The sequence below is a fragment of the Oncorhynchus clarkii genome, chromosome 17 (assembly GCF_045791955.1).
Source record: "Oncorhynchus clarkii lewisi isolate Uvic-CL-2024 chromosome 17, UVic_Ocla_1.0, whole genome shotgun sequence".
NCBI lineage: Eukaryota > Metazoa > Chordata > Actinopteri > Salmoniformes > Salmonidae > Oncorhynchus > Oncorhynchus clarkii.
In genome coordinates, this window is record NC_092163.1 from 30,713,323 (window position 1) to 30,739,007 (window position 25,685).

Below are 25,685 nucleotides of genomic sequence, written 5' to 3' on the forward strand. Positions count from 1 at the left end.
GGCATCCTCTACTGACGGATTGAGATCAATATCCTTCCAGGATACCCCGGCCAGGTCGATTAGAAAGGCCTGCTCGCTAAAGTGTTTCAGGGAGCGTTTGACAGTGATGAGTGGAGGTCGTTTGACCGCTGACCCATTACGGATGCAGGCAATGAGGCAGTGATCGCTGAGATCTTGGTTGAAGACAGCAGAGGTGTACTTAGAGGGCAAGTTGGTTAGGATGATATCTATGAGGGTGCCCGTGTTTACGGCTTGGTAGGTTCATTGATAATTTGTGTGAGATTGAGGGCATCAAGCTTAGATTGTAGGATGGCTGGGGTGTTAAGCATGTTCCAGTTTAGGTCGCCTGCAGCACGAGCTCTGAAGATAGATGGGGGGAAATCAGTTCACATATGGTGTCCAGAGCACAGCTGGGGGCAGATGGTGGTCTATAGAACGCGGCAACGGTGAGAGACTTGTTTTTAGAGAGATGGATTTTTAAAAGTAGAAGTTCAAATTGTTTGGGTACAGACCTGGATAGTAGAACAGAACTCTGCAGGCTATATTTGCAGTAGATTGCAACACCGCCCCCTTTGGCAGTTCTATCTTGTCTGAAAATGTTGTAGTTTGGGATGAACATTTCAGAATTTTTGGTGGTCTTCCTAAGCCAGGATTCAGACACAGCTAGAACATCCGGGTTGGCAGAGTGTGCGTATGCAGTGAATAAAACAAACTTAGGGAGGAGGCTTCTAATGTTAACATGCATGAAACCAAGGCTATTACGGTTACAGAAGTCATCAAAAGAGAGCTCCTGGGGAATAGGAGTGGCCTGGATTCACCTCTACATCACCAGAGAAAAAGAGAAGGAGTAGGATAAGGGTACGGCTAAAAGCAATGAGAATTGGTCGTCTAGAACACCTGGAACAGAGAGTAAAAGGAGGTTTCAGGGGGGGAAAAAATAGCTTCAAGGTATAATGTACAGACAAAGGTATGGTAGGATGTGAATACAGTGGATGTAAACCTAGGTATGGAGTGATGATGAGAGAGATGTTGTCTCTAGAAACATCATTGAAACCAGGAGATGTCATCGCATGTGTGGGTGGTGGAACTAATAGGTTGGATAAGGTATAGTGAGCAGGACTAGAGGCTCTACAATGAAATAAGCCAATAAACACTAACCAGAACAGCAATGGACAAGGCATATTGACATTAAGGGGAGGCATGCTTAGTCGAGTGATCAAAAGGGTCCAGTGAGTAGTGAGGTTGGTTGGGGTCACGGCGATTCAGACAGCTAGCCGGGCCATGGGTAGCAAGCTAGCATAGGATGGAGGTCTGTTTTTAGCCACCTCGTGCGTTTCCGTCGGTAGGATTAGTGGGGTTCCGTGTAGTAGAGGGATCAATCCAATTCGCAAAATAAATAAAAAAATAATAGATATATTTATAGAGGCCCAAGAAAAAAAGAAAAAAATTGTCCGATAGGTCTATTCAGATAGCAGCCGATAAGACAGCTAACGGACCGCAGATGGGCATTCAGGTAACGTCGCGACGGAGGAGCCAGCTGGGCATATAACGTTGGTATTCCAGTTGTGAAGGCCCGGTGGGGCTCCTCATTGGCAGTAAAATGGGTCCGGATAGGTGATTGTAGTCCAGGAGTGACTGATGGAAATCTTCAGCTGGCTAGCTCCGGAATAATTTATTTTGCTCCGGAATCGACGTAAGCCGATAGTCACACGGATAGCAGCTAGCTGCGAGATCCAGGTATAAATGTCCAGAGCTTGCGGTAGAAATCCGGGGACATGGAGAGAAAAATAGGTCTGGTATGTTCCGGTCCAAGCCGATAGATTTAAAGCTAAAGAGCTAATGGGTAGCTGATGACCACAAACCGTGGTTAGATGAATACTAACGATTAGCCAGTAAAGAAGATAACTAGCTTCTGGATTAGCTTCTGGCTAGCTTCTGGATTAGCTTCTGGCTAGCTTCGGGATTAGCTTCCGGCTAACTTCTGGTTAGCTTCTGGCTAGCTTCTGGATTAGCTTCTGGCTAGCTTCTGGTTAGCTTCTGGCTAGCTTCTATGGAGGATTACAGATTTGAGGTAAATAATACTTTCTTTTTTTAAATATAAATTGGTGAGGCGGGTTGCAAGAGAGTGTTTTGAAGATGAGTTTATGGAAAATAAGAAAAATGTCTAAAAAGGTATGCGAAGAAAGTTGTAAATATATATATATATATATATACGGGACAAGACGAGGACAAAAGACGTCTGACTGCTATGCCATCTTGGTGACAAATAAATGCCAAATTGAGTCAAATATGTATTTTAAATGAACTAAGCATGAGAAGACTAAGCCTTTGTTATTGTTTGTTTGTTTGTCAATTAGGGTGTGCAGGGTGAATATGTGGTCTGTGGTACAAAAATTTGGTAAAAGGCCCATTTGACATATTCTCAGTACATTGTTTTCACTGAGAAAATGTAGGAGTCTGCTATTGATGATAATGCAGAGGATTTTTCCAAGGTTGCTGTTGATGTATATCCCACGGTAGTTATTGGAGTCAAATTTGTTTACACTTTTGTGGATTGGGGTGATCAGTTCTTGGTTACAAATATTGGGGAAGATGCCAGAGCTAAGGATGATGTTAGAGTTGAACCTTTCTAGGACTTCCTCGACAACATTCCGCTGAAAAGGCAGCACGCGACATATCAAAAATATTTTTTTGAAATATGTAACTTTCACACATTAACAAGTCCAATACAGCAAATGAAAGATAAACATCTTGTTAGTCTACCCATCGAGTCCGATTTAAAAAATGCTTTACAGCTATAGCACAACATATGATTATGTTAGGTCAGAGTCAAGTCACAAAAACACACAGCCATTTTCCAGCCAAAGATAGGAGTCACAAAAAACAGAAATATAGATAAAATTAATCACTAACCTTTGATGATCTTCATCGGATGACACTCATAGGACATCATGTTACACAATACATGTATGTTTTGTTCGATAATGTGCATATTTATATCCAAAAATCTCAGTTTACATTGGCGCGTTACGTGCAGTAATGTTTTGATTCCAAAACATCCGGTGATTTTGCAGAAATACTCATAATAAACATTGCTAAAAGATGCAAGTGTAATTCACAGAATTAAAGATAGACTTAACCTCGTCAACCGCTCTGTCAGATTTAAAAAAAACTTTATGGAAAAAGCATCATCTGAGAACGGTGCTCAGAACCCAAAACAGCCAGAGGAATATCCACCATTTTGGCGTCAACAGAAGCTAGAAAAAACACTATAAATATTCACTTACCTTTGATGATCGTCATCAGAAGGCACTCCCAGGAATCCCAGTTTGACAATAAATGACTGATTTGTTCCATAAAGCCCATCATTTAGCCACCTGTTTTTAGCGTGTTCAGCCCAGTAATCCATCTTCATGAGGCGCGAACACTTCCTCCAGACAAAAACTCGAAAAGTTCCGTTACAGTCCGTAGAAACAAGTCAAATGACGTATGCAGTCAATCTTTAGGATGTTTTTAACATTAATAATCAATAAGGTTCCAACCGGAGACTTTCATTGTCTGAAGAAAATCATTGGAACCAGAGCAAACTCTGTCGGGAGCGCGCGTCATGAGACCGAGGCTCTCTGCCAGACCACTCACTCAAAGAGCTATTATGAGCCCCTCCTTTATAGTAGAATCCTCAAACCAGTTTCTATAGACGGTGACATCTAGTGCAAACCCTAGGAAGTGCATCTTCATTCATATCTCACTGGGATTTCAATAGGCACGGTTTTGAAAATCGATTTCTCACTTCCTGTTTGCATTCTTTCTCAGTTTTTTGCCTGCCATGTGAGTTCTGTTATACTTATAGAAACTTCAGAGTAGAGGTCGACCAATTAATTGGGCGCCGATTTCCGATTATTATTTTTTTTAAAATTATACCTTTTATTTAACTAGGCAAGTCAGTTAAGAGCACATTCTTATTTCCAATGACTGCCTAGGAACTGTGGGTTAACTGCCTTGTTCAGGGGAAGAACGACAGATTATTATAGAAGCCAAGGTAAATTGCTAGCTAGCATTAAACTTATCTTATAAAAAACAATCAATCATAATCACTAGTTATAACTACTAATCCAGTTTAGCAGACAGTATTAACCAGGTGAAATTGTGTCATTTCTCTTGCGTTCATTGCACGCAGAGTCAGGGTATATGCAACAGTTTGGGCTGCCTGGCTCATTGCGAACTAATTTGCCACAATTTTACGTAAGTATGACATACATTGAAGGTTGTGCAATGTAACAAGAATATTTAGACTTAGGGATGCCACCCGTTAGATAAAATACTGAACGGTTCCGTATTTCACTGAAATAATAAACGTTTTGTTTTCTAAATGATAGTTTCCGGATTTGATCATATTAATGACCAAAGGCTCGTATTTCTGTGTGTTATTATGTTATAATTAAGTCTAATTTGATAGAGCAGTCTGACTGAGCAGCAGCAGGCCCGTATTCATTCATTCAAACAGCACTTTCGTGCATTTTGCCAGCAGCTCTTCGCAAGCACAGCCCTGTTTATGACTTCAAGCCTATCAGCCTAATGGCTGGTGTAACCAATGTGAAATGGCTAGCTAGTTAGCTGGGTGTGCGCTACTACTGTTTCAAACGTCACTCGCTTTTAGATTTGGAGTAGTTATTCCCCTTGCGCTGCAAGGGCCACGGCTTTTGTGGAGCGATGGGTAAAGATGCTTAGTGTGGCTGTTGTCGACGTGTTCCTGGTTCGAGCCCAGGTAGGGGCGAGGAGGGGGGCGGAAGCTATACTGTTACACTGGCAATACTATATTGCCTATAATCAAATGTATATGAAATACAAATGGTATATAGAGAAATAGTCCTATAAATACTATATTAACCACAACCTAAAACCTCTTACCTTGGAATATTGAAGTCTCATGTTAAAAGGAACCACCAGCTTTCATATGTTCTCATGTTCTGGGCAAGGAACTTAAGTGTTAGCTTTTGTACATGGCACATATTTTACATGGCACACATTTTTACATGGCACATATTACTTTCTTCTCCAACACTTTGTTTTTGCATTATTTAAACCAAATTGAACATGTTTCATTATTTATTTGAGGCTAAATTGATTTTATTGATGTTTTATATTAAGTTAAAATAAGTGTTAATTCAGTATTGTTGTAATTGTCATTATTACAATTTTTTATTTTATTTTTTAAATCGGCCGATTAATCGGTATTGGCTTTTTTTGGTTCTCATAATCGGTCGACCTCTACTTCAGAGTGTTTTCTATCCAATACTAATAATAATATGCATATATTTGCATCTGGGACAGAGTAGGAGGCAGTTCAGTCTGGGCACGCTATTCATCCAAAAGTGAAAATGCTGCCCCCTATCCCAAAAAGGTTAAGTATAGCCAATTGGAATTTGTCTCTCTCTCTCTCTCTCTCTCTCTCTCTCTCTCTCTCTCTCTGTCTCGCTCTCGCTCTCTCTCTCTCTAGTACTATTTCTCTGTATCTTTCTCCCTGGCTCAGAAGTAGGTGACAAACAGTCACACAATCAAATTCCTCCCTTGGTCCATGATATAGCACTCATACCTCCTTTTGAGTCCACCATAGCTTATCTAGTGCAGCCGGATGATCAGTCTGGCCCCTCGGTGTGAGTATATGGGGGCCCCTACAGAGAAGCAGAGGGACACTGGAGGAGGGGCCCGCGGTGGGCATCCACTATGTCAGTGATAGTGGGGGGGGGGGGTGGGGGAGCAGGAGAGAGAGAGGGAAGCTGTCATGGTATGATGGCGAAATGGGGAGGCCTACGTTATCTCCAAGGAGACAGCCCAGGAAGACAGCATTACCAGAGGATTTGGGGCTGTGCTGCGGTGCGCTGAGGCAGGAAGCAGCCTGTGAAGAGGCTGAGTTACAGAGATGGATTAGAGAGCCATAATACTTCAGAGGAGATAAGCAGCCAGCCCGAGAGTTAGCACTTCAAACAGTTATTTGCCAGTTTATTTATCTGTTTTTGTGTGTCTTGGTTTGTGTGTGTGTGTGTGTGTGTGTGTGTGTGTGTGTGTGTGTGTGTGTGTGTGTGTGTGTGTGTGTGTGTGTGTGTGTGTGTGTGGTACAGGGGTGGGGGAGGTTGGGTGTGTGTGGTGGGGGAGGTTTTGTGCGTGTGGTGGGGGAGGGTGTGTGTGTGTGTGTGTGTCTTGGTTTAGGGTGTGTGGGCGGTTGTGTGCATGTGGTGGGGGAGGGTGTGTGTGTGTGTGTGTGTGTGTGCACGCTTATTTATTTCCCATAGTCTTTTTCCCCTCCAGCAGTACCGACCAAACAGTAACTACTTCAAAACAGCTGATATACAGTGGTTGCTCCACTAAAAGTAATTTGTGGTTTAGTACGGTACCCTGCGTCACCACTTCATTGCTCCAGACCAGCGCAAGGGGAAGTTAGAACACTGGTTATGCTTTTGGGTTCTACTGTTTCTCTAACTGACAAAGAATGGATGACATAAACCTAAATAGAAACTGATAATTGTGCACGACTTCAGTATTACTAAAACTGTTGTTACACTAAGGTTTTTATTATTCTTTTTTGTTATTATTTTGCTCTTACTGTAGTACTGTAGGCCACTCCCGACCAGTTATGTTATACAGCGCCTGGGTGGCGCAATGGTTTATGACACTGCATGTTGTGTTGCTACAGATGCTGGTTCAATCCCTGTGCCGGCCTTGACTTGGAGACCCATGAGATAACTGTAGTTTTTTGGTTTCTCTCCCTCTAAAAACAGAAATAAATCATTGTAAATAACAAAGTGGCTTTATTTACAAATTAGTAAGAATGTCTCACCCCATGTAAAAGAATGGCCTTTTTCTCGCTCATTTTACGCTATTTGAAAACGAAATCATCCCCAAAATTTTATTTTTTAAACAAAGCGATTTATTATTATTCATTTAGAATTATATAAAAGCCCCTTGGATATTCTCACAGATATATTATTAACCCTGTTATTATCAGGACAATATATATTGGTCATATTGGTAATGGCTTCCGGGTGGCGCACAATGGGATTGCCTTGCAGTTCTCCAGCTGTATCTACTGAAACAGTGGTGGGCGCGCGAGGTTCAAGGCAGGGGGAACGGGATGGGCCACAAAGCCGCACACAGAAGACCAACCTAGCCCATGGGGAAGGGAGGAAGAGGAGGGGGGGACCGCCACACTGGCAACATTTTAAGGGGGGTGTGTGTGTTATACAGCGCCTGGGTGGCTGATGAGGGAAACATTCCCGCTTTTCTGTTCTTAGTGCCAGTCTGCCCGTTTAATCTAATGGCATCTTTATGCTTTTGTTAATAAAATAATGATAAAAATAATTTTTCAAAATGCTGATGTTTATTTAGTTATGGATCCATAATGAATTACTGTTGCAATAAATATCACTGAATTACAGAAATATCCTCAAATTTTTGGCGGAGAGTCGCATCATTTTCTCGATATACTGTAGGCCTACTGTAGACGACTCGAGTCTCACTAGTGGTGAGTAATGTGCTGTTAAAAGTGGTGTAGGTCTTATTTTTTTAAAGAACATAATGAAGTTAGAAGCAATAGGATTTGAAGTAATAGCCTACAACTACAGTGCCTTGCGAAAGTATTCGGCCCCCTTGAACTTTGCGACCTTTTGCCACATTTCAGGCTTCAAACATAAAGATATAAAACTGTATTTTTTTGTGAAGAATCAACAATAAGTGGGACACAATCATGAAGTGGAACGACATTTATTGGATATTTCAAACTTTTTTAACAAATCAAAAACTGAAAAATTGGGCGTGCAAAATTATTCGGCCCCTTTACTTTCAGTGCAGCAAACTCTCTCCAGAAGTTCAGTGAGGATCTCTGAATGATCCAATGTTGACCTAAATGACTAATGATGATAAATACAATCCACCTGTGTGTATTCAAGTCTCCGTATAAATGCACCTGCGCTGTGACAGTCTCAGCGGTCCGTTAAAAGCGCAGAGAGCATCATGAAGAACAAGGAACACACCAGGCAGGTCCGAGATACTGTTGTGAAGAAGTTTAAAGCCGGATTTGGATACAAAAATATTTCCCAAGCTTTAAACATCCCAAGGAGCACTGTGCAAGCGATAATATTGAAATGGAAGGAGTATCAGACCACTGCAAATCTACCAAGACCTGGCCGTCCCTCTAAACTTTCAGCTCATACAAGGAGAAGACTGATCAGAGATGCAGCCAAGAGGCCCATGATCACTCTGGATGAACTGCAGAGATCTACAGCTGAGGTGGAAGACTCTGTCCATAGGACAACAATCAGTCGTATATTGCACAAATCTGGCCTTTATGGAAGAGTGGCAAGAAGAAAGCCATTTCTTAAAGATATCCATAAAAAGTGTTGTTTAAAGTTTGCCACAAGCCACCTGGGAGACACACCAAATATGTGGAAGAAGGTGCTCTGGTCAGATGAAACCAAAATTGAACTTTTTGGCAACAATGCAAAACGTTATGTTTGGCGTAAAAGCAACACCCTGAACACACCATCCCCACTGTCAAACATGGTGGTGGCAGCATCATGGTTTGGGCCTGCTTTTCTTCAGCAGGGACAGGGAAGATGGTTAAAATTGATGGGAAGATGGATGGAGCCAAATACAGGACCATTCTGGAAGAAAACCTGATGGAGTCTGCAAAAGACCTGAGACTGGGACGGAGATTTGTCTTCCAACAAGACAATGATCCAAAACATAAAGCAAAATCTACAATGGAATGGTTCAAAAATAAACATATCCAGGTGTTAGAATGGCCAAGTCAAAGTCCAGACCTGAATCCAATCGAGAATCTGTGGAAAGAACTGAAAACTGCTGTTCACAAATGCTCTCCATCCAACCTCACTGAGCTCGAGCTGTTTTGCAAGGAGGAATGGGAAAAAATGTCAGTCTCTCGATGTGCAAAACTGATAGAGACATACCCCAAGCGACTTACAGCTGTAATCGCAGCAAAAGGTGGCGCTACAAAGTATTAACTTAAGGGGGCTGAATAATTTTGCACGGCCAATTTTTCAGTTTTTGATTTGTTAAAAAAGTTTGAAATATCCAATAAATGTCATTCCACTTCATGATTGTGTCCCACTTGTTGTTGATTTTTCACAAAAAAATACAGTTTTATATCTTTATGTTTGAAGCCTGAAATGTGGCAAAAGGTCGCAAAGTTCAAGGGGGCCGAATACTTTCGCAAGGCACTGTATTTTAGCACCGTTTCGCACTGCTCTGAGACAAGCATGGGGTCTGGTCTTGATAAATGAATGAGATTTTTATTTTCACTGAACCTCCGTTTGGGTATTGGTTAGACTAGAATTAGAAAATTAGGGTGTAGAAATGTAATTCTCTTAGTGTAACCTTTATTTAACTAGGCAAGTCAGTTAAGAACAAATTCTTATTTACAAGGACAGCCTACTCCTTCCTCCCCGTCAGGGAATTGAACCCCGGTTTTCTGTGTGGCCGCACAACACAGGGATTCTTTAGCTAAATAGCCCAGTACTGTAGCCTACTCCCGACCTTCACGTTGTACCGTCTATTCTTGGAACAGAAACACCATAATATTAATCAAATTAATTAAGCAAAATTTCTTAAAATCAGTCCCTTATGCTATGCTCTTACAAAAAAAGATTTACATTTTCTAGTACAGCCACTATTGAAGGCTATCAAATGCTTCTCAAAGATGTCCTCTGGTTGTCAAACTAGAATTAATGATACCAGTGGTTCACACTTAAATAACGTGCCATAGAATTCTGCGGCGTCATGCAAGCTGCAACTTTTAATGAACGATATTTGAATAATATCTGCTATATTTTCACCCCTATTTATTTTACTTAACTAGGCAAGTCAGTTAAGAACAAATTCTTATTTTCAATGACGGCCTAGGACCATGTGGTTAACTGCCTTGTTTGGGGGAAGAATGACAGAATCCCCTTGTCAGCTCAGGGATTTGAACCTTTCGGTTACTAGCCCAACGCTCTAACCACTAGGCTACCCTGCTGCCCCTATGCCAAGAGGGAGTACGTCTCACTTCTTTTTCTTCTGGGATCAGAGAGTGACTGTATGTGGATGTGTCATAAAGTGAACAGAGATGGGTTTGGAGTGTGTCTGTGTTTGTCTGCGCACGCGTGTGTGTTTTTGGAGTTGGCATTGCAGGCCCAGGTGTCCACAGCGCTGTGTTTCCTTTGAGCCGTGGGGATCGAGGTTTCATTACCATGGCTCCTGTGGGGGAGACATCTCCCCCTGGGATATGTCTTTCATTGGCTCTCTACCTGGGCCTCACTCCTGTTGCGTGCAAGTAAATGCATTCTCACTCACTCACTCTCACTCTCCCACTCACTGACTATATCATTGTATATCCTCACTCAGATATATTTTCCACCCTGGCCTTTGTGTTGCCTTGCCTTTTGATTAAAGCATTCTTTGTGGGCATGCACTGGAAAGTAACATCACAGGCACAGGCAACAAAGGCAGAGAATACATTAGCTGAGGGGAGCTATATATACAATACAATGTGGTCCCCCAAATACATATCCAATCACTCTAGAATGGAGATAAGACTCCATCTGTCTTCCACATAGGTCAAATTGTGGCACTACTGATATAAAATGTATAAATAAAATGTTTTTAATACATTCAAAGCAATGCTAGGAAAAGATGGGCCTCGAGGTATACTATGATACCAGTGCAAAACATGCAGATACTAGAGAGATATACGAAAGATATTACGATTCCTAATGGCTTGTTGTTACACAACCTTAAATGACTCCTGCTCAGATCCTCAAGATGTTATCAGCTCTCAATAAAGGTGGAGGGAGCCGGTCCCTGAAAAAAATCATTAAATAAATTGATTTAATCAGCAGAACTCTCCGAGGGCCCACTCCTGGGTGGTGTGGCGTTCCCTTCAGTGCACTGCACATGAAAGCATTTGGGGCTATCGGTGTGCCTCTGCTGAATTCAGGGAGCTGAGAAATAGGTTTGTGCTGATAATGATGCTGGGACCTAGGAGGCTGGTAGTTTGGGCTAATGACGTTTCAGCGCGCATCTCCTCACTTTTCTCCATCACTCCCTCCCTCTCTCCCTCTCTTTTTTGCAAGTGCAAGGTAAAAACAGATTTAGGTAATGGATGTCTCACAGCTACAAATTCCCATTTTCCCTTATACTTTTTCCTCCCCATTTCCAGCTATCTTCCCTCCTGTGCCCACCAGGGCCTGATCTGATACTGTGTGATTGTCCCCCGATTTAAAAACTCCCCATGGAGTGCCAGGTGATAAAGACTAGGGGAAATTACAGGGCCCTGGTCTCGCCCTGCATGCGCCAAAGCATGCACTGATAGCCACGGCGTGGCTAGCTCACACTACAAAACTATCAACACCAGGAAATGGCAGTTAATTTAGCAGAGTGCCTACAATAAGGGCATTTGGCCTGATAGCATGCAACACCTGACTTGTTGCTTTGATAGACTACAACAGTCACGCGGCCGTTTCGTCTCTGTCTCCCTCCCACTCTCCACATGTTTTGTTATTTCAAAGGGGAAACACTGCTTTCAAGTATTCCTCTTACTCTATGTCCTGAGGATTTTCCTTCTTAGGAATAAAAAGCCTCCTTGAGTTCAGATGGCATCTTTTGTCATCTGCATCTTTTCTTTCTTTGGCTCCCTGAGATTGGTGAAGTTGTTGTAAATCCAGGTCATGCCTCTGTGCCCTACACATTCTTGTGGCTGTTGTTACAGGACATATCACATGGAGATGCAGAGATACAGTTGGTTCCTGGAGGCACAGTAACACGGGAAATGTTTGGGGTAAAGTGAGCATGCAGAATACCATTACACCTTCCAGACTTCAGACAATGGGCCCCAATATTCTAATTTAAGCTTTTTGATCAAATGACTTTCTCTACTCATATTATTTCAACTCTCACTCACCTTATACAACTCGTATATGCCCAAAACAACCTACAAAATGAATAAAAAGGCCAGGTACAAGACCAGATACAAGAGCACTGATATCTAAATTGTTGTCTAGATTGTTGTTGCTCCCTCCCCCTAGAGGCAGCATGTGTGTCCTAATTTGCAACATTTGTTCTACAAAGTGCACTACTAGGATGCCTTTTGGGATGCTTTTTAGTGTATTAATTTAACAATTTTAAAACAATCACACAAACTTGAAAAAGACATGCATGTACAGTGTATTCAGAAAGTATTCAGACCCCTTGACTTTTACCACATTTTTTTGCGTTACAGCCTTATGCTAAAATATGTTAAATCGTTTTTTCCCCCTCATCAATCTATACACAATACCCCATATTTTTTGCAAATATGCATTTAAAAAAAATCAATACAACATTTACATAAGTATTCATACCCTTTACTCAGTACTTTCTTGAAGCACCTTTGGCAGCGATTACAGCCTTGAGTCTTCTTGGGTGTGACGCTACAAGCTTGACACACCTGTACTTGGAGAGTTTCTCCCATTCTTCTCTGCAGATCCTCTCAAGCACTGTAAGGTTGGATGGGGAGTGTTGCTGCACAGCTATTTTCAGGTCTCTAAAGAGATGCTTGATCGGGTTCGTCCGAAGCCAATCCTGCGTTGTCTTGACTCTGTCCTTAGGGTCATTGTCCATTGTCCGAAGGTGAACCTTCGCCCCAGTCTGAAGCCCTGAGTGCTCTGGAGGAGGTTTTCATCAAGAATCTCTCTGTACTTTGCTCCATTCTTCTTTCCCTCGATCTTGACTAGTCTCCCAGTCCCTGCAGCTGAAAAACATCCCCACCGCATGATGCTGCTGCCACCAACATGCTTCACTATAGGGATGAATTCAGGTTTCCTCCAGATGTGATGCTTGGCATTCAGGCCAAAGAATTCAATCTTTGTTCCATCAGACCAGAGAATCTTGTTTCTCATGATCTGAGAGTCCTTTAGTTGCCTTTTGGCAAACTCCAAGAGGGCTGTTGTGCGTTTTACTGAGCAGTGGCTTCCGTCTGGCCACTCTACCATAAAGGCCTCATTTGTGGAGTGCTGCAGAGATTGTTATCCTTCTGAAAGGTTCTCCCATCTGTAGCTCTGTAGTTCTGTCAGACTGACTATCGGGTTCTTGGCCACCTCCCTGACCAAGGCCCTTCTCCCCCGATTGCTCAGTTTGGCAAGGCGGCCAGCTCTAGGAAGAGTCTTGGTGGTTCCAAACTTCTACTTAAGAATGATGGAGGCCACGGTTTTCTTGGGGACCTTCAATGCTGCAGAAATATTTTGAAACCCTTCCCCAGATCTGTGCCTCGACACGATCCTGTCTCGGAGCTCTACGGACAATTCCTTCAACCTCTTGGCTTGGTTTTTGCTCTGACATGCACTCTCAATTTTGGGACCTTATATAGACAAGTGTGTGCCTTTCCAAATCATGTCCAATCAATTGAATTTACCACATGTGGACTCCAATCAAGCTGTAGAAACATCTCAAGGATGATCAATGGAAACAGGATGTACCTGAGCCTAATTTTGAGTCTCATAGCAAAGGGTCTGAATACTTTACATAACTGGGATATTTTTTTGTTTTTATTTTTAATAAATGCGCAAAAATGTCTAAAAACCTGGTTTTTCTTTATTATTATGGGGTATTGTGTTCAGATTGGTGATATGTTTGATGTGTTTCATCCATTTTAGAATAGCTGTACCATAACAACATTTTGAAGAAGGGAGTGGGTCTGAATACTTTCTGAATGCACTGTACATGAATAAAATCATAGAGGAAAACGCACAATAAAGTCTGGGACTTATTTCCATTTTGGCAGCCAGCATCTGCTTTAGGGTCCACTGCTGGTGCTGATGATGGTGGTGGTAATGGTAGTCCCAGGCCTCCTGTGTGAATGACTCGGAGGGACGGCAGCTGTCGAGAATAGGGGCAATTATTCACTCATCGCCTTGCAGTACAAGGCCCAGAGACCGCCGTCACTGATTAGTAATCAGATGGAAGGAGGAAGCGCGTCGAACAGAGAGAGTGTGTGTGTTGGATAGAGATTGTTTGTGTGTGTGCGCGTGTGTGTGTGATAGAGAATTTACTGTATGTGTGTGTGTTGGTTTCTCTGTGTGTGATGGAGTGAGTAAGTTTATGGATGTGATTTTTGTGAGGAAGATTGTGTGTGCTCTCACAGACCCAATCCCCTCTATGGGATCATTGCTCCCAGGTTGTGTGTCTCAGGGTGGTAGATGGTTCTTTCCTCTTTGCATGAGCGGATGAGAGAGTGAGACGGAGGGGGGGTGAGTGATTGAGTGCTCTCAGCTTTCTTCCTGTGGAGATACATGAGGCAAGCTTCTAAATATGAATGCATTTAAAACACAGCGAGGGGGAAAAAGGGCAAAGCCAGGCTTTTGATTTTAGCTTTTATGTTTTTTTATTTGTTCACTGACACTTAAAGCCTGGGTTACTTCGACTTTGGCTAAATCATACTGTATCAATAGAATTTCCATGTTTCTAAGTGGGATTTTTTTGCCTTTTACTCATGTACCTATCCGTCTACTTTTATTTCAACAGATACGTTCTCATGCACAATCAAAATAAAGCATAGCATAATATTTGCTTTTACCTGCCTGTAAAAGTTTCCTCACCCCGTTCCCTGTTCACTCTCCCATTCGTAATGATGGCTTACCTGGATGGCACATTTTCCTCAGAAATCACTCAGTCTCGAACGCATGTGCTTCTCTGTTGGGCCATGCTGCGGCGGTGTTCAAATATCCCCAGCCAATGAGAAGTGGCGTTGAGAAGACTGCTGATAGGTTGTGCTGACACGGGTCTATGCTGGAACAGGGGGGAAAGCAATGCTTTAACAATCATTCTGCACCTTCTGGAGACACCACTTCCCCAAGATGAAGAGGAGCCTGATGATAGATGAAGCATTTACTCTCAAGAATGCAAACACAATGCATATTGTAATGTGCCTCCAACAAAGTTTGAGAGACGCTGCTCTTAAAACCAGACTTTGCTTTAGAGTGTGGACCATTATTCTTCCATAACTCACTGGCAAACATTAACAAAATACTTTTCCCTAACGGGTCGTGATCCATTACAACAGCAGATTTAAACCGCATGATGATAGCATTATTGTTCGGACGTTTGAACGCTTTCTGTCACCCTACGTAAGAGGGGGTATTAACGTTCGTTGATCATTATAATGAGGGCCCAGAGGGTCACATAGTCAGGGAAAAACTCCTAACCCAAGTTTCTTAACCTTCACTTCTATGGTGTCTACATTAGGACAGCCTTAGGCAACTCTGAGGGTGTCCTTATATGGACACTGTACATTTCAAATCAAGTATTACCTAATTCATCTTTAGTCATAGAGTAAACTCTCCCTGAGTATCACGTCAAGACAGCTGCAGCTTCTTCAGTTTCCGGCTCCAGTTTACACTCTCTCCAACCACAGAGGAGCTAAATGTGGCCTGGTAATCTGGCTTAGTTGATTACATTGGAACACACACTGAGCAACACCCTCTAATAGGGGACTGGGTCCGCCACTGCTACGCATGGCTGGGTACCTTCATGGGCGGTCTCCCATGCTTAGATGAGGATTATTACCCACTCCTCTGCTTTACTCCTCTCTCTCTCCTTATCTGTTTCCCTCTCTGTCGTTCTGTTTTTGTCTGTATGTCTGTCTCTCTCCTTCTCTGTTTCCCTCTCTGTTTATCTCTCTCTCTTTCACTGTCTTTCTCTCTCCTTTCTTTTTCCTCCCTGTCGAGAGGAGGGAAAGAGAGATACGGAACCGGTCAATGCACTGGAAGCCCATGCCGTCTCCTGTGGATAGTGTCACAGAGCATCAGGGCTGCGCTGGTTGAGTGGAGAGCAGGGTAGCACGCAGAAAAGGATATAGGAAAGGGTGAGGCACTTAACCTCATTGGATGTGATGCTTCCACAGGCAATCAGTTTAGTTGGGTTACCATTTAGCTCTGGCAGAAGGGTGGGTCCCACTCAAGTCTGCTTGGTTTTAATTTAATTTAGTGAAAAAGTGTTTGATATTAACGAGTTTAAATGTTCCATGGCATTCAACAAATAATGCTGCCAATTCATTCATCCTATCCCAAAGGTTTCCAAACTTTTCCTGCACACAATCCAGTGAACTTAACCATGTAACCACATCAGTTTGGAAATCACTGACCTAGGCCTATATTCTAATGTCCATGGTCTTCTCTCTCTGCCCCCTCAGCTCCCCCCACACCTATAGCCCCTCCGGAGCTCCTGGCGGTGGGTGCTACCTACCTGTGGCTCAAGCCCAATGCCAACTCTATCATCGGGGATGGCCCCATCATCCTGAAGGAGGTGGAGTACCGCACCACCACAGGCAACTGGGCCGAGACCCACATCGTGGACGCCCCCACCTACAAGCTTTGGCATTTGGACCCCGACGTGGAGTACGAGATCAAGGTTCTGCTGACCCGGCCCGGCGAGGGGGGCACAGGACCTCCAGGACCTCCGCTCATCACCCGGACCAAGTGTGCTGGTGAGTGGAACAATGTGGTTTCTGTGTCTGTACTGTGTATCTGTTGTTCTATTGTGTTGATGTGCTTATTTGGGTCCCCATTTGGATCCCCATTAGCTGACGCCTTAGCGACTGCTACCGTAGTCTTCCTGGGTTCCTTCGAACTAGCGAAGAATGAAGAGCTATACTCCTAGTTCAATGATAGTGTGTGGGTTTTTACTGCTAATCTTTCAATGCTGTACATTGGGTTCATTTTTTTTTACCCTTTGATGATGGCACCTACTGTACATTCCCATTGTCTATGTGTAGGTTATCGAATCCATCAAGTGCCACCACAAAATGCGGAAAACGAGAACCAAATGGATTTCCCGTGCAACCGTCAATGAGTTCACTGTGTATCACCTGCCTCCATAAGGCCCGCCATCTTCTTTCGCCCAGTCGGCTTCAGAAGGTCACACTTCCTGATTCCCCCAGTCTCTCCGTTTGCATCCCAAATGGCACCCTATTCCCTATATAGTGCACTCATTTTGACCAGGGACCTTAAGGGTCTAGTTAAAAGTAGTGCACTGTATATGGCAGGGCTCTCCAAAACCGTCCTCTAGGTTTTAACTCCAACCCTAATCTAGCCTACCTGATTCTAATAATTAGCTGGTTGATAAGCTGAATCAGGTTAGTTTCAACTGGGGTTCGAGTGAAAACCTACAGGAGGGTATCTCTCCAGAAACAGGGTTGGAGAGCCCTGATATAGGGAATAGGGTGCCATTTGGGAAGCTGCCTCACTCTATGCCAGTACTTCTCCTTATTCACTGAAGACATCACTCAGGATGAGACGATAAAACCTACACGTTACCAGAGGGTGAAAAAAAACGAGTCTCTCTCCAATTAATACTCCTTGGGAGCTCAAGCTCAAATCAAAGATAATGATAATTGAGATGTTAAAAATGTGCAGGAAGAAGAGGCTTCTCTGGGAAAGGGGGGTGGGGGTTATTTGGGAGCAATTTTCCATAATAATTATTAGCCCAGTGGGTAGCGTAGGGAGCATATGGAAGAAAGACACACTTCATTTGATAAAGTGACAGCTAATCAGATCAACCCCGTGTGTGTGTATGAGAGAGACTGTGTGTGTGTCTTACTGTTTCTGTGTGTACTGTATGTATAAGAGAGACTGTGTGTGTGAATTTGTGTGACTGTATTTGTGTGTGCAGCTGTGTCTGTATGTGACTTTTAATGTGTGTGTATCAAGGGTTGGAAGCGGTTCAGGGAACAGAACCGAAAACCGGAAAAGAATGAAAACATTTGAGGAACAGATCCCGAACCTGAAACTAAAGTGATCTAATCTGTTCCGGAACAGGACCGTTATTTTAAAACCATGGGAACCGGTTAATAATGTTATTTTATGTTCGGGGCAACAAAGACCCTATGCAAAACCCTCACTGTCACTCAGAAGAGAATGCGCCCTTACCTGCTTCACCAAAGACCCATGCGGGGAAGTTTGTGCCCCCGCATTGCCAAAAGGTTAGTGGGCAGTGTTTAGGGCCTGGTCAAAGTGTTCATCTGCCTCGGGGGAACTGCTATGATGTTCCTTTAATGGCTCCGCCAATGTACATTCACCATATGGACATGCCATGTTGGTCAACATGTATCACAAACCCAGTGCTCATTTGGAATGAGCCATTCTGCCTTGCTGTCCATTAGTTTGGGTAGTGTGTGTGTTTAAGGGGGGTGGTTGGAAATACTGAACCGTGGTGATATCAGTTGAAAGGAAAATGACCACTGCTACATCCTGACAATGTTTGAGGTTACTGCTTATGTGTGAGGAATGTGTCTTGAGCAAAATTCTAAATGTCGAGATTAGAATAAAGGGAGGGGTGTGTGGCGAAGATGCGTTATAGGAACATCTCTCTCAATCTCTCTGTTGCGCACTGACTCCCAACAAGTCGTGCACACTATTTTTTTCATTGTGTCAATGTTTGTCAATGCAGCCTGGTCTCATTGACTAGACGTAACATAGTAAAAGTACATCTGGGACACTCAAATTAGTATGATAGTTTGGTTTGGTTACATAAGACGGATGGTTATTTAAGGCAAAAACTAAAGTAGGATGGGTGGGCGTATAATGTGAACATCTAGCAACCCAAGGTTACAAGTTTGAATGTCATCATGGACAACTTTAGCATTTTAGCTAATTAGCAACATTTCAACTACTTACAGCTTTTTAGCTACTTTGCAACTACTTAGCATGTTAGCTTACCCTTCCCCTAACCCCAACCTTAACCCTTTTAATCTAGCCCTTCCCCTAAATCTAACCTTAACCCCTAGCCTAGCTAAAGTTAGCCACCTAGATGATAACATTTGTAACATACGTTTTGCAAATACATAACATAGTGTACTTTGTGCAAATTCATAATACATATTACAAATTGTCATTCGTAACATACCATACTACAGTGCCTTGCGAAAGTATTCGGCCCCCTTGAACTTTGCGACCTTTTGCCACATTTCAGGCTTCAAACATAAAGATATAAAACTGTATTTTTTTGTGAAGAATCAACAACAAGTGGGACACAATCATGAAGTGGAACGACATTTCTTGGATATTTCAAACTTTTTTAACAAATCAAAAACTGAAAAATTGGGCGTGCAAAATTATTCAGCCCCTTTACTTTCAGTGCAGCAAACTCTCTCCAGAAGTTCAGTGAGGATCTCTGAATGATCCAATGTTGACCTAAATGACTAATGATGATAAATACAATCCACCTGTGTGTAATCAAGTCTCCGTATAAATGCACCTGCACTGTGATAGTCTCAGAGGTCCGTCAAAAGCGCAGAGAGCATCATGAAGAACAAGGAACACACCAGGCAGGTCCGAGATACTGTTGTGAAGAAGTTTAAAGCCGGATTTGGATACAAAAAGATTTCCCAAGCTTTAAACATCCCAAGGAGCACTGTGCAAGCGATAATATTGAAATGGAAGGAGTATCAGACCACTGCGAATCTACCAAGACCTGGCTGTCCCTCTAAACTTTCAGCTCATACAAGGAGAAGACTGATCAGATATGCAGCCAAGAGGCCCATGATCACTCTGGATGAACTGCAGAGATCTACAGCTGAGGTGGGAGACTCTGTCCATAGGACAACAATCAGTCGTATATTGCACAAATCTGGCCTTTATGGAAGAGTGGCAAGAAGAAAGCCATTTCTTAAAGATATCCATAAAAAGTGTTGTTTAAAGTTTGCCACAAGCCACCTGGGAGACACACCAAACATGTGGAAGAAGGTGCTCTGGTCAGATGAAACCAAAATTGAACTTTTTGGCAACAATGCAAGATTTTATGTTTGGCGTAAAAGCAACACAGCTCATCACCCTGAACACACCATCCCCACTGTCAAACATGGTGGTGGCAGCATCATGGTTTGGGCCTGCTTTTCTTCAGCAGGGACAGGGAAGATGGTTAAAATTGATGGGAAGATGTATGGAGCCAAATACAGGACCATTCTGGAAGATAACCTGATGGAGTCTGCAAAAGACCTGAGACTGGGACGGAGATTTGTCTTCCAACAAGACAATGATCCAAAACATAAAGCAAAATCTACAATGGAACGGTTCAAAAATAAACATATCCAGGTGTTAGAATGGCCAAATAAAAGTCCAGACCTGAATCCAATCGAGAATCTGTGGAAAGAACTGAAAACTGCTGTTCACAAATGCTCTCCATCCAACCTCACTGAGCTCGAGCTGTTTTGCAAGGAGGAATGGGAAAAAATTTCAGTCTCTCGATGTGCAAAACTGATAGAGACATACCCCAAGCGACTTACAGCTGTAATCGCAACAAAAGGTGGCGCTACAAAGTATTAACTTAAGGGGGCTGAATAATTTTGCACGCCCAATTTTTCAGTTTTTGATTTGTTAAAAAAGTTTGAAATATCCAATAAATGTTGTTCCACTTCATGATTGTGTCCCACTTGTTGTTGATTCTTCACAAAAAATACAGTTTTATATCTTTATGTTTGAAGCCTGAAATGTGGCAAAAGGTCGCAAAGTTCAAGGGGGCCGAATACTTTTGCAAGGCACTGTTATATTCATCGGTAAAGTTACTGTTAGTCCCAAGATATTCTCCCATTAATTTACAGTGCATTTGGAAAGTATTCGAACCCCTTGACTTTTTCCACATTTTGTTACATTACAGCCTTATTTTAAAATGAATTAAATAGTTTTTCCCCCTCAGCAATCTACACACACTACCCCATACTGACATTTTTGCAAATTTATTTAAAAAAAAATAAAAAATGAAATATCACATTTACATAAATATGCAAACCCTTTACTCAGTACTTTGTTGAAGCACTTTTGGCAGTGATTACAGCCTCGGGTCTTCTTGGGTATGACAGTACAAGCTTGGCACACCTGTATTTTGGGAGTTTCTCCCATTCTTCTCTGCAGATCCTCTCAAGCTCTGTCAGGTTGGATGGGAAGAGTCGCTGCACAGATTTTTTTCAGGTCTCTCCAGAGATGTTCGATCGGTTTCAAGTCTAGGCTCGGGCTGGGACACTCAAGGACATTGAGACTCAAGGACATTGAGCCGCTCCTGTGTTGACTTGGCTGTGTGCTTAGGGTCGCTGTCCTGTTGGAAGGTGAATCTTCGCCCCAGTCTGAGGTCCTGAGCATTCTGGAGCAGGTTGTCATCAAGGATCTCTTTGTACTTTGCTCTGTTCATCTTTCCCTCGATCCTGACTAGTCACCCAATACCTGCCACTGAAAAACATCACCACAGCGTGATGCTGCCACCACCATGCTTCACCGTAGGGATAGTGCCAGGTTTCCTCCAGGCATGACGCATTAAGGCCAAAGAGTTCAATCTTAGTTTCATCAGACCAGAGAATATTGTTCCTCATGGTCTGAGTACATTAGGTGCCTTTTTGCCAAATTCCAAGTGGGCCGTCATGTGCCTTTTACTGAGGAGTGTCTTCCGTCTGACCATCAGGTTCTTGGTCACCTCCCTGACCAAGGCCCTTCTCCCCCGATTGCTCAGTTTGGCCGGGCAGCCAGCTCTAGGAAGAGTCTAGGTGGTTCCCAACATCTTTCATTTATGAATGATATAGGCCACTGTGTACTTGGGGACCTTCAATGCTGCAGAATTATTTTGGTACCCTTCCCCAGATCTGTGCCTCGACACGATCCTGTCTCAGCACTCTATGGACAGTTCCTTCGACCTCATAGCATGGTTTTTGCTCAGACATGCACTGTCAGACACTGAGACCTTATATAGACAGGTGTGTGCCTTCCCAAATCATGTCCAACCAATTGAATTTACCACAGGTGGACTACAATCAAGTTGTAGAAACATCTCAATGATGATCAATGGAAGCAGAATGCACCTGAGCTCAATTTAGAGTCTTGTAGCAAAAGGTCTGAGTACTTATGTAAATAAGGCATTTCTGTTTTTGTTTTTTTATACATTTGAAAAAAAATCTACACCTGTTTTCGCTTTGTCATTATAGGGTATTGTGTGTAGATTGAGAATATATATATTTTTAATCCATTTTAGATTAAAGCTGTAACATAACAAAATGTGTGAAAAGTCAAGGGCCTGATTACTTTCCGAATGCACTATTTACTGGACAAAAAAAGAAACGCCACATGTAGTGTGTCTATGTGCCGTGTTTCATGAGCTGAAATAAAACATTCCAGAACTGTTCCATGCACACAAAAAAGCTTATTCCGCTCAAATTCTGTGCACAAATTTGTTTACATCCCTGTTAGTGAGCATTTCTCCTTCGCCCAGATAATCCATCCACTTGACAAGTGTGGCATATCAAGAAGCTGATTAAACAGCATGTTTGGGATGATCGGGATTGATGTGTACAACAGTGTGTTCCAGTTCACGCCAATATCCAGCAACTTCAGACAGCCATTGATGAGGAGTGGGAAAACATTCCACAGGCGACAATCAACAGCCTGATCAAATCTATGTGATCCACCCCAATCTATTTTTTAAGGTATCTGTGACCAACAGATGCATATCTGTATTCTTAGTCATGTGAAATCCATAAATTAGAGCCTAATGAATTTATTTCAATTGACTGATTTCCTTATACTGTATGAACTAACTTGAGTAAAATCTTTATTTTACCAGTTTACTGTCAATTTATTTGTTGTCTTTGTTTTGGGAGCATGTTTCCAGTTTCTCCATTGTGTTTAATGTTGTGTGAACGTTTGCTTTAATGGCTCTCCATGGTCAATCCGATGTCTGCAGTGGCATACAGCATTTACTTCAATGCGGCCTCCACAGAAGTCCGAGCATTCATACTCCTTGCCGCTTCATGTTGCAGAGCTGTTGTGAAGGAAGTTGTGAGTTTGTGTCTATCCTGTATGAGAACGGGGTTCCGAACCCCTCGCCAACAGCCAATGAAATTGCAGGGCGCCAAATACAAATCAACAGAAATCTCATAAATCAAATATTAGGCGCCGTTTTAAAGACAAAATTCTCGTTAATCCAGCCGCAGTGTCTGATTTCAAATATGCTTTACAGCGAAAGCTCTACAACCGATGATGTTAGGTCACCACCAAGTCACTGAAAAACCCAGCCATATTTCCAGCCAAAGAGAGGAGTCACAAAAAGCACAAACAGAGATAAAATGAATCACTAACCTTTGATGATCTTCATCAGATGACACTCATAGGACTTCATGTTACACAATACATCTATGTTTTGTTCAATAAAGTGCATATTTATATCCAAAAATCTCATTTTACATTGGCGTGTTATGTTCAGTAGTTCCAAAACATGGGGTGATTTTGCAGAGAGCCACATCAATTCACAGAAATAGTCATTATAAATGTTGATGAAAATTCAAGTGTTATGCATGGAACTTTAGATAAACTTCTCCTTAATGCAACCACTGTGTCAGATTTCAAAAATACTTTATGGAAAAAGCATATCATGCAATAATCTGAGTACGGAGCTCAGAGCCCAAACCAGCCAAAATAAATATACGTTGCGCAGTCAATATTCACTTACCTTTGATGATCTTCATCAGAATGCATTCCCAGGAATCCCAGTTCCATAATAAATATTTGATTTGGGTTTATTTGAACAGCGAGAGACAGAATAACAACAACAAAAATCCAGAAAAACGCATGTCAAAAATATTATAAATTGATTTGCATTTTAATGAGGGAAATAAGTATTTGACCCCCTCTCAATCAAAAAGATTTCTGGCTCCCAGGTGTCTTTTATACAGGTAACGAGCTGAGATTAAGAGCACACTCTTAAAGGGAGTGCTCCTAATCTCAGTTTTGTTACCTGTATAAAAGACACCTGTCCACAGAAGCAATCAATCATTCAGATTCCAAACTCTCCACCATGGCCAAGACCAAACAGCTCTCCAAGGATGTCAGGGACAAGATTGTAGACCTACACAAAGCTTTTTAAATATTTTTTACACCTTTATTTAGTCTTTATTTAACTAGGCAAGTCAGTTAAGAACACATTCTTATTTTCAATAATGGCCTAGGAACAGTGGGTTAACTGCCTTGTTCAGGGGCAGAACGACAGATTTTTACCTTGTCAGCTCAGGGATTCAATCTTGCAACCTTACGGTTAACTAGTCCAATGCTCTTGCCTCACGAGGAGCAGTTAAGCAAATGCAGTCAGAAGCCAAGGTAAGTTGCTAGCTAGCATTAAACGTAATAAATCCTAATCACTAGTTATAACTACACATGGTTGATGATATTACTAGTTTATCTAGCGTGTCCTGCGTTGCATATAATCGATGGAGTGCGCATTTGTGAAAAAGGACTGTCGTTGCTCCAACATGTACCTAACCATAAACACCAATGCCTTTCTTGAAAACAATACATAGAAGTATGTATTTTTACACCTGCATATTTAACTAAAAGAAATCCAGGTTAGCAGGCAATATTGAGACCAAAAATGGAACTCTTTGGCATCAACTCAACTCGCCGTGTTTGGAGGAGGAGGAATGCTGCCTATGACCCCAAGAACACCATCCCCACCGTTAAACATGGAGGTGGAAACATTATGCTTTGGGGGTGTTTTTCTGCTAAGGGGACAGGACAACTTCACCGCATCAAAGGGACGATGGACGGGCCCATGTACCGTCAAATCTTGGGTGAGAACCTCCTTCCCTCAGCCAGGACATTGAAAATGGGTCGTGGATGGGTATTCCAGCATGACGATGAACCAAAACACACGGCCAAGGCAACAAAGGAGTGGCTCAAGAAGAAGCACATTAAGGTCCTGGAGTGGCCTAGCCAGTCTCCAGACCTTAATCCCATAGAAAATCTGTGGAGGGAGCTGAAGGTTCGAGTTGCCAAACGTCAGCCTCGAAACCTTAATGACTTGGAGAAGATCTGCAAAGAGGAGTGGGACAAAATCCCTCCTGAGATGTGTGCAAACCTGGTGGCCAACCGCAATAAATGTGTGACCTCTGTGATTGCCAACAAGGGTTTTGCCACCAAGTACTAAGTCATGTTTTGCAGAGGGGTCAAATACTTATTTCCCTCATTAAAATGCAAATCAATGTATAATTTTTTATTTTTTATTTTTTTATTTAATTTTTTTTTTTGACCCCTTTTTCTCTCCAATTTCGTGGTATCCAATTGTTGTAGTAGCTACTATCTTGTCTCATCGCTACAACTCCCGTACGGGCTCGGGAGAGACGAAGGTTGAAAGTCATGCATCCTCCGATACACAACCCAACCAAGCCGCACTGCTTCTTAACACAGCACGCATCCAACCCGGAAGCCAGCCGAACCAATGCGCCGGAGGAAACACCGTGCACCTTGGTTAACGCACACTGCGCCCAGCCCGCCACAGGAGTCGCTGGTGCGCGATGAGACAAGGACACCCCTACCGACCAAGCCCTCCCTAACCCGGGCGACGCTAGGCCAATTGTGCGTCGCCCCACGGACCTCCCGGTCGCGGCCGGTTACGACAGAGCCTGGGCGCGAACCCAGGGACTCTGATGGCACAGCTGGCGCTGCAGTACAGCGCCCTTAACCACTGCTCCACCCGGGAGGCCCAATGTATACAATTTTTGACACGTTTTTCTGGATTTTTTTGTTGTTATCCTGTCTCTCACTGTTCAAATAAACCTACCATTAAAATTATAGACTGATCAATTCTTTGTCGGTGGGCAAACGTACAAAATCAGCAGCTTAAATTATATATGG

General features: G+C 42.7%; 1 protein-coding gene across 1 annotated transcript in view; it reads left to right on the forward strand.

Moving 5' to 3' along the window:
• Window positions 1–25,685, forward strand: part of LOC139370689 (protein tyrosine phosphatase receptor type T) — a 435,744-nt gene that overhangs the window by 191,910 nt on the left and 218,149 nt on the right. The window contains exon 7 of the mRNA XM_071110314.1: window positions 16,217–16,510. Within this exon, the coding sequence (XP_070966415.1) occupies window positions 16,217–16,510 (294 nt within the window). The remainder of the gene's footprint in view (window positions 1–16,216; window positions 16,511–25,685) is intronic.